Source organism: Lolium rigidum, chromosome 4 (assembly GCF_022539505.1).
Source record: "Lolium rigidum isolate FL_2022 chromosome 4, APGP_CSIRO_Lrig_0.1, whole genome shotgun sequence".
Classification (NCBI taxonomy): Eukaryota; Viridiplantae; Streptophyta; class Magnoliopsida; order Poales; family Poaceae; genus Lolium; species Lolium rigidum.
This window is the reverse complement of record NC_061511.1, coordinates 162,035,041-162,044,692: the sequence shown is the minus strand read 5'-3', so window position 1 is coordinate 162,044,692 and position 9,652 is coordinate 162,035,041. Positions and strand designations below refer to the sequence as shown.

The 9,652-nt window shown below is 42.7% G+C and overlaps 1 protein-coding gene across 2 annotated transcripts; it reads left to right on the top strand.

Moving 5' to 3' along the window:
* The first annotated feature begins 420 nt into the window (after positions 1-420).
* Positions 421-8,059, top strand: LOC124706180 (branched-chain amino acid aminotransferase 2, chloroplastic-like). Of its 2 annotated transcripts, none has more exons than XM_047237836.1 (10): positions 421-633; positions 893-954; positions 1,078-1,252; positions 1,351-1,527; positions 1,626-1,757; positions 2,026-2,124; positions 4,591-4,707; positions 5,380-5,475; positions 7,293-7,405; positions 7,561-8,059. In XM_047237836.1, the coding sequence occupies exons 1-10, from the start codon at positions 520-522 to the stop codon at positions 7,679-7,681; spliced, it is 1,206 nt and encodes a 401-aa protein (XP_047093792.1). In that variant the 5' UTR covers positions 421-519; the 3' UTR covers positions 7,682-8,059. The 2 variants fall into 2 exon arrangements, with proteins under 2 accessions (XP_047093792.1, XP_047093791.1); XM_047237835.1 differs by having other exon boundaries at positions 863-954.
* The last annotated feature ends 1,593 nt before the right edge of the window (positions 8,060-9,652 follow it).

The window sequence follows — 9,652 nt, the reverse complement described above, 5'->3', positions numbered from 1 at the left end:
ATAAGACACAGAGGCCATGACCGGGACGAGAGGTACGATATCTAGGAGCAACCGGTGGACTCTGGACGGCGGCGCCGGCGGCAAGCGGACAGCAGCAGCTACCGTATGCTGAGATCGACGCTGCTGCTATGGATCCATGCGATGATTTGCCGCTTGCCTGCAACCGAGAGCTCACCACTTCGTGCACAGGGGAGCTCGCCGGCGCGGCGCCGCACGCGTTGCCGTCTGCCCGTCGTCGCCTGGGACTGCGAGATAAGCGAGACGGGGATTTGGGGAAAAAAAATTAAAATCTAATCGAGCCACTTGGCTTCCACGTAACAACCCACGTCAGCCCGTAGCCTCTCTCCATTTTCACCGTAGGTGTAGCATTCCAGACTTCCAGTCCGAGCTGGCTGTCCTTGTCGTCATCCCCATCCCCTTACTCGGTTTCCTCCTCTATCGGCCTGACTGCCAGCGGCGGCCGCCGCGAAACCCTAGACCACCGTGAGCGAGCGTGAGCTCCATTACCGAGCCTTACACATGATGGGTTGCGGCACAGCCTCCCACGGCGCTCTGCTCGCCGTGGTGCCGTTCGCTGGCCCGCGACCCCGGGTGCTATCCCTGTCGCCGCCGCCGTCGACGCCGGCTATTCAGGTCTATTCAGCTCTCACTGGCTTCTTTATTCACGGGTTGATATCCGTAGATTCGTCGTACAGAGCGAGACTAATTAGCATGGGCGATTAGGTTGAAAAGTTGCGATTTTTTTTAGGGGATCTGATGATTTTTTTTTTTAGTTGGAGATCGGAAAGTAAGGACGCTTTGTTGTTTCTCATGTAGACGTGTCTTGAATAATCTCATGTGTGGCACTTTATCGTTGATGCAGATTCACAGTCGACTTTATTCGATTTCACAGCTTCCCCTACCAAAGGCTCGAGGCAAAGGAAGATGCGAGGCTTCTCTAGCAAGTAACTACACGTATGTGATTTTAGTCTGACTGTACAACGCACTGGGCATGGTGATTCGCCTGTGATAGATTGTTCGTGATGATGTGTTTAGTTCTGTCAAAATAGTTCGGATAACAATCTTATGGCTTACCAGGAATACATCAGAGTTTGCTGATTTGGATTGGGAGAGCCTTGGTTTTGGGCTAGTGGAAACCGACTATATGTATATCGCAAAATGTGGGCCGGATGGGAACTTCGACAAGGGTGAAATGGTGCCGTTTGGGCCCATAGCGATGAACCCATCTTCCGGAGTCCTAAATTATGGACAGGTTTGTCTTTGAGGTAGAAACTCCTTGGTCCATGTCTCTGGTAGATTGGAGTATCGTTTAGAAGGCCCAAATCTCGTTGTTCTGGTTCTGGTTTGTAGGGATTGTTTGAAGGCCTAAAGGCGTATCGGAAAAGTGATGGCTCCATCCTGTTGTTTCGCCCATTGGAAAATGCGACGAGGATGCAAACTGGTGCCGAGAGGATGTGCATGCCTGCACCTCCGGTCGAGCAATTTGTGGATGCAGTAAAACAAACTGTTTTAGCAAACAAGAGATGGGTGAGCTGTCTATCTGAAATGTTGGGTCACTTCTGCAGTGGCTATGTCACTGTTTATGTGCATAATATAATCATTTATCAAGCATCTTATGGATGCAGGTGCCTCCTACTGGTAAAGGTTCTTTGTATATCAGGCCACTACTTGTGGGAAGTGGTGCTGTTCTTGGTCTGGCACCTGCTCCTGAGTATACATTCATTATTTTCGCCTCCCCTGTTGGGAACTACTTTAAGGTTTGTATCAAAAGATTAAGCTTGATCATCCACTACTTTCATGAGATATTTTTGCCACAAGCCCACAATAAAAAATCATTGGACGAACTAGTATATATTGTTCTAATTTCCACCCTGCATGACATTATATTTTGGACTGAAAATTATGTAGCAACTATAGTAAGTACAATTATTTGTTGCACCGTATTAGTTGATACACTATTCAATGAATGATTCTTTTTTTTTGTATGATGGTGTGCCCGCTTAATTTGTTTAGTTATATCTGCAGGAAGGATTAGCTCCAATAAATTTGATAGTTGAAGATAAGTTTCATCGGGCTACCCCTGGTGGAACTGGAGGTGTGAAGACCATCGGAAATTATGCCTCGGTAATTCTATTTTTTGTTAGCTTGAATCTACAACTTTGTCGTGTAACATTGTACCTATAGGACTATGATGCAAGTTTGCATTTATCTTTCTTACACCTTGATTTGATGTTTTCCGGGCTTTCAATGTTAAAAGTTAAAAAATGCAAGACTGTTGTTATGATTTTCGGATTTTTTTATACCATAAGTGCAATTATTTTAATCTTGCTAATCTGAAATGAAAAAAACTTTAGAGATAGCATATACTTGAAATGGTGTGATGTCGTTGGAGATATTTTTGGAAGTGGAATATTATAGCCTAGATAATTAAATCACGCGTCTTCATTCTTGAAACATGATGTATTTTCTTTTGTGGCGCTTTAGCATTCACTAGCACATGTCAAATTCTTCTGCTGGGACTTCAAATTTACAACTTTTTTACTAGTGGTCGTAGGGTGTGTGTCATCTGGCAAAATGCCTGTCGTACAATTCTCGTAGCAATGGCACATCCACGTCAATTTGTGGGGAATATGAAAGGCTTGTCAATGACCTGCAATAGAGACCTCATGCCACCGTTGGCAACCCTCCCTGCCTACTCCTGCTGGGTGCTGGCACACCAGCCTGCTACCGGCAGCGTGAAGTAGTTGCTCGCTTCACTGTTGGTGCTTCAAACAAGAGACGTCGACCAGAGTACTCTCTATCTTGACGTGCTCATGTTAACATCGTTATAGCCTGATGATAGCAGCCATTGGGAACAAAGGTAATCTAGAATGTGGCAAGGCGGGCAAGGTGGGAACGGCTTCGTCGGCTACAATCTGGATCGGCATCCTTCGCTGCCTTTACATCCTTGGCCAATTTGGATATGTAGTGCTGCAAAGGATATCAGAAGCATGTTTACGTGTGAAATTGTAGAAGCAAACAGTCAGTACTTAAGAAACACAAAAATATTATGTGGAAACATGGGAATCAGAAGAATCAAATATGCTTGGTTGCAGCTTGTTGAAATCTTTCTAGAAGCATACATATTTCAAAAGTGTAATATACAATGGTCTGCCGCCAAAATTTCTAGATATGTACCAAACTTCATTGTCATCATCTGTGCATAATTTTTTGGAAACATTTACATTGAAGCAAAAGGCAAATCTGAGACAGCATAACAAGAAGTACATGGAAGCAGCAAAAATAAATCCAAACATGATCATTGCTATTTGCTAATATAGTTTACACAGTACAACAAGCATCAATTTGCTTCCCAAATAATTAGCTAGTAGCAAAGTTATATTAAACCATAGCGATTTACAAACACATTTGACTCAAATATATGATGACATAAGTATATGAATCAGTTGGCGAATTTAAAGCATGGAAGTATAAAGGCATCAATTTGTTTGTAGGCAGCAAATTTCAATCTATGTAGAAGCAGACAAATTTGCAATTTGTAATATAGCATTGGTTCCGTCCAATTGTACAACATATGTACTAACTTCATCATCATAACTTCCTACCTTTTGACACAGCAAGCATGAACATACAGTACATCTTGTGCTAGAAAATTTGTAGTTATTGTTAACCCCTAAGGATCTAAAAGATAGCAGATACATTATATGACCACAAATTGGATATATGATTCCGCTGGAAAAATTGATTCACTGCACCGATTGGTAGAGGACTCCAAGAACTTACTGTTGAGAAATTTCAGAAACAACACATAGAGATATAGGCCTTGCTATTACCTTCACCGCCGGGTCGTGTAGTCATTGAAGGGACATAGAAGGTGGCCGTGAGAAGTGGAAGCACCCTCAGGCCCTAAGCTTCAGCCGGATTGAGACGTCTCGAACACCTTCGGCGGCGGCCGCCAGTCAGTAACGCCGGCAGAACGCCAGTCAGTAACGCCGGCAGAACGCCATGCGTGTCACCAGCGAACGAGATAAACCAGCCGCTGCCGCTGGTGCTCGACCTGGATTGGGCAGCGTGGTGGGAGATTTAAGGCGAATGGAGGAGAGCAGGGCTCCATGGGGAGTAGGGTTCGATTGGGGAGCAGTGGGTCGCTCGGAGGCAGAGGGGTTGGACCTGCAAGAATTAACAGCTGTTAATTTCGGGATTTCGGTTGGCAAAACAATGCTTAGTTAACACGTGTAAAAAGAAGACGGGGAGCCGTCTGATCGGAAGCTAGATCGACGTCGTTGGAGAGGTCCGACGAAATGACTCCCATCGGAAGCCTATCTGTTATGGAGTAAAGCCTATTTGAGATGTTAATAATTGCCCATTTCATCCATAAGGGCACTTTATTCTGCTTGTTTTCATTGAGGTAATAACCTATACTATAAAGATGTAAAGGGTAATATCCTGAAATTGTTGTCAATCTTTTCACTAGTTGATATCCATGATATAGAATATTTTCTGCTGTCCTCTTTGTAAGGTAGTGCTAACTAGCTTTAACTTGTATTCATGGCTTCTTCGTTATCATCATGTCTTCTTTTTGTTGCATAGGTCTTGATGGCTCAGAAGATTGCAAAGGAGAAAGGCTATTCTGATGTTCTCTACTTGGATGCTGTTCACAAAAAGTATCTCGAAGAAGTATCTTCGTGCAATATTTTTGTTGTGAAGGTAAGACATCGCTGTCACTGTCAGTTATGCCTTCTGCCTGCTATTTCGGATTAAAAAATTGTCATAAGTTCAGGCAATGCTGTTTAGTTCTGAAACCTACTACTATGGTGACCATAGATCATTCTAGCTAACGTAGTACCATCTTCAATTCGAACTTAACATGCTTTACTTCATATTTTTTTGACTTTTGTATGTTGGTAAAAGGAAAAAATTGAAAAAAATAAATTATACGGAAATGGTTCAACTGGAGTAGAAATCTTGAATGTTAGGAACACGTGGTTGATAGCATCACCCATTAGCATGGCACCTCCGTTTGTGGAATATGAGCCGATAAAGGAATGAATGTCATACCTTTGAACAGATTACTTTGTGGGATTGGTCAGCATATCAGCACTCCTTAATACTAATAGATAACTATTTTGGATTCTCTAGTAGCATAAGGGCATCATGACTGTTCCCCGGGATGTAGGACCATCTGGCTGATCTACACCTGTTAGGTTTTGCAAGATTGTCTATCACCCTGGTTTCTTATAAATGTTGCAGAACTGTACCATCTCCGGAACGATGAGACTGATTTTGATTAAGACCAGTTATTTCAGCACATTTCAGGGCTATCTCATGCCCGTTTGTAACTTTGATATTTTTTATTTCTTTTCTTGCTATTTGCACCAGGGCAATGTTATTTCAACTCCAGCAATAAAAGGAACAATATTGCCGGGAATCACAAGGAAAAGCATAATTGATGTTGCTCTGAGCAAAGGCTTCCAGGTATGATTTGTCAGTTCAATGAATCGACAATCGAGATTGTCACCAATTAGTTTGTTTTGTGTAGATATTTGCCTGTAATTGGATAGTTTGATGCCTTTCAGTTTTTTCTTTGATAGCTACCAGTTAACAGTAGCATTGAGCAGAAAAGAGAGCATATTTAATGTGTTAATTGCTTTTGGATCCCAAGCTCCAGTGTTTGGAGATATTTAAAAAGTACATTTACATGTTAAAAAAATTCCAAAAAATCCCAGGAATATTAGGGGACTCTATGAATATGCGAGTATTCATGAAAAAACCTTCCGTTTGTGAGATGCACAAAAGAAGCAAAATGTGGTGATGTAGAATAGCAAACAGTAGCACTACTGTTTGCTACAACCTCCGTTCCATGATAAGTGTCGCAGATTTGTCTAACTTCGCATGTATCTACACACTAAAATGCGTCTAGATACATGTGTATCTAGAAAAATCTGCGACACTTTCTATGAAACGGAGGGAGTATTAAATATCACCATATGCCTTGTTGTGCATTCCACAAATGTAAAAGAGTTCTTCACAAAAAAATGCAGATTCATAGGATTGTTTGAAATGTATACGTTGAAATGGGATAAGACGGATGACTGTCGGCATTGCTGTCATCATGACACAGCCTCTTTCACTTCTCGTAGAAGAAGGATGGAATAAAAAAATGTTTGAATGAACCAGCCTAAGTGGGTTCAATTCTAAAAAAGGAGTTAATGAATTCACTTAACCAGCATTTGATAGATTATCCAACCCGGATTCCGGCGAAAAGACTTGAATTCTAGGAGGACTATAATGAGGAGGACGACAGACCACGATCTACTAAAAAGAGAAATTGTGGTTCGAGTCCACGTCGTGAGATGGCCAGGGCCATTAGGAGGTTTTTCGAAGAATAGGATTTTTTTTTGCCATGGTTGACTTTTTTTCTGGATTGGAGTTCTTTTGTTGTTGTTGATAAGTCAGGCTAATATCTCACGGAAAGATGGGAGGGATGCCGGGATCCCAGGCAGCGGGATTCTCCCATCATGATGGACTGAAGGAAAAGTCAGAAATATTGGTTTGAATCCAATTCATGGTTTCAGTTGACAAGGACTTCATTCAATCGAAGCTGGTGGGAATGTATGGGAACAGAACGAGGTCGTGTTTTCTTAGGAGTTCGCGTGGATTCAGAGAGAATAGCCGTGTCGGTTGCCAACAACGTAGCGGTTGCCTCGGTCGGATGACGTTCTGCGGGTTATGTATTGTGAAAAAAAGTCGGTCGCTGGTTGTTCCGTTCCCCACCAAAACGATAAGGCCACACAGAGCTAAAGGCAGTATCTTTTAGTCTACCCAACTCCCTTGCTGGGGCGAATCCACTTTGAATTTGATAAATGTATTGCTTGTGCAGTATGTGTTTGGGTTACTTGTGAATAAACTTTGTAAAATTTTCCAATAATACGCCTAAGCTCAAGAGCCAAAAAATCCACTTCTGTTAGATAGATCCACGTTATTTCTTCCGCTAGGTAGATCCACGTTATTTCATTGTATTGCTCAATCCTTCTCCTTACGTTATGAATATTAACAGGGGCATATATCTTTCGTTGTACGAAGAATATCTTTGTGCTTAGCTCTGAGCTATAGCTACAGGGTGATTGATGGATGAAAATATAGTTGTTTTTCCTTGTGATGTCGATCTAATCAGATGAAGCAAAATGCTCTTCAGAATTGCCGACTGGAAATATCTGAAACCATCACTGAAAATCATTGCATCTGTTCTCAAATCTGTGTAATATTTTTTGCATGTATTTATTTTTTGGAAGGTCGAGGAGCGCCTTGTGTCCGTGGATGAGCTGCTTGATGCTGATGAAGTGTTCTGCACAGGGACCGCTGTAGTAGTGTCTCCCGTGGGTAGTATTACATATCAAGGGAAAAGGTAAAGCTAAACTTCCGTTGTTCCTTAAGAGTTGAGCTTTTAGCTGCAATGTGTTAAATCGAAATCCGGTTTGTTTATTTAACAAATTCCTACAAGTTTAAGTTCCATGTACAGTAAAATAACAGATCTCATGCGCACCGTCTTCTGCCTTGCAGGATAGAATACGCTGGCAACCAAGGAGTCGGTGCCGTGTCTCAGCAACTATACACGTCGCTGACAAGCCTCCAGATGGGCCAGGAGGAGGATTCGATGGGCTGGACCGTGCAACTGAATTAGTAAAAATCTGCTTGCCGCCCTTGTATGGATGATTTTCCTAGAGTCAGCCTAGATTAAGCATGATCATGGACACCCAGGATTGAAAAAGCATGATCTCAGTTTTGTAGGCTCTGTCGAATTGGCGTCCTGGTGCACATCTGTAGATGGTGGCGCTAGTCGCTTAGCCAATCTGCGTATGCGCCTTTTTTGAGATTTAGTCTTGTGGATACCCATAGCCTATGTGCTGACTAGCGAGCGATGTAAAGCATCATTTGTCATATGGCGTACCTTGGTTTATGATGATGATGATGCAATAAGGGATTGGTGCTAGGAAAACTTCGAAGTGTGTTTCTTCCTAGAAATGCTGGTAAACCAAACCGTGCACGCACGTTCCAACCCTGAGCTGCATACATGGTAACCACATCCTAGCCCGCGACAATGATGCCGCTCGTGTGCTCTGTTACTATCCTACTACTTAGTCCATTTTTTTTTTGTCGCGGCATGCTATTTGTTCTTTTTTTGTGTGTGCCATGGTTCAGTGTAAGTTTAAACTACAATAACAAAGGAATGTCCAACTCGATGAGGCCTTGAGCGAGTAGGGACGTGTTTGGTATGTCACCTGCCCTCGTCGTTGTGGCATGCATGATGGTTAAAGCACCTTTGGTCCATACCTGTTAGGAACGCCGTGTTTTTGTAGAGCCATTTATGGAGATACGGCGAGCCCCTACGGTATGGATATGATGATGGTGCTTGTTGGTACTGATTGAGTGATTACCACAATTTATGCTAGCGATTTAGGTTATGTGCTATCTATTTTCGTGCTTACCTTTATTGGGATTCGATGTCTTTGATTGTAGGTCTTGCCTTCTTCTCCCTCGAGCATGGTGGCGATGTTCCTGCTTTCTTTTCCCTCGAGCATGACGATGGTGGTCTCGCCTTATTCCGCATCTAGCACGTCGACGGTGTGGTCATGTCGGCTTCTCCCTCTTCCCTGACCTCTCTTCTAAATCTTGTACCTGTGGGCGTAAGAAACATCAAACCTTTCATGTTGTAGCTTAGATTGCGTAGTTTGTTGGTACAAATTGTTTGTAGGTGTATCATGCTTAGTATTGTTGTTGCTTACGTGCCATAGGATATCATGCATGTTACCTCTCCTGATATGTCTGATCCGTCGGTGAAGAACATTGTCATGTCTTGGATGCAGCCTACCAATACTATATATCCCCGATCCAGCCATGTATGTCTTAAGAGTTCGTCTTGTATAGGGAAGTTGAGCTTGTGAAGAGTGGGGTAAGCTATCACAATGACTTTAGAGAAAGCCAGGTATAGCAGATTGTCAATGATGTTCTTGACTTCACTAGTATCACAGTGACCACTCTTCAACTATACAACCACCTCAGAAAGTGGAGAATGAGGTGGAACCAGATATGCAAGATGAGAGAGCAAGGCAACATCATACGGTGCAATGCTAGCACATGCTTTTTGATCGATGATGACAAGAATATCAGGCAACATCTCATGGTAATATAGCACGGCGTTGTTTTTTGTTACACTTGTTCATAACCTACACGTTGATATGTACCAATACATTGTATTCTCAATCTTTGGCCTGCCCGAAGCATGCTGGCTTGGTGAACAAGCACATAGTGAACTATGCTCAGTTGTCAGATGACGACGATCTTCGCGCCCAAGTATATTTGTTTGGGCCAACTCTTCGATCCACGCTTGCTGACCAAGGCAATAGATTACCTCGTTGCTCGTTGGCAACTCAGCTGAAGGTGGTGACTATGATACAATGAGAGCAAGTAAGTGGAGGGCCTGGCTTAGGACGTGGCCATGCATACACTTTAATTAGTGTTGCTACTTTGCTGCTCATCTTCTAGCTCATGATCTAATGATGAGATCATTTATATTTTGGAAGGTGATCTAATATCCCTCAGTTAGGACTTGATTAAAATCGTTGTAACATTGTGGGAAGTGTATACTAACCTC

Excerpts from the sequence above, each read along its gene's own strand:
- LOC124706180 (XM_047237835.1), top strand. The coding sequence starts at position 520 with ATGATGGGTTGCGGCACAGCCTCCCACGGCGCTCTGCTCGCCGTGGTG. Across the intron at positions 634-862 it reads CGTCGACGCCGGCTATTCAG|ATTCACAGTCGACTTTATTC; the intron begins GTCTATTCAGCT and ends TCGTTGATGCAG. Across the intron at positions 1,253-1,350 it reads GAGTCCTAAATTATGGACAG|GGATTGTTTGAAGGCCTAAA; the intron begins GTTTGTCTTTGA and ends TCTGGTTTGTAG.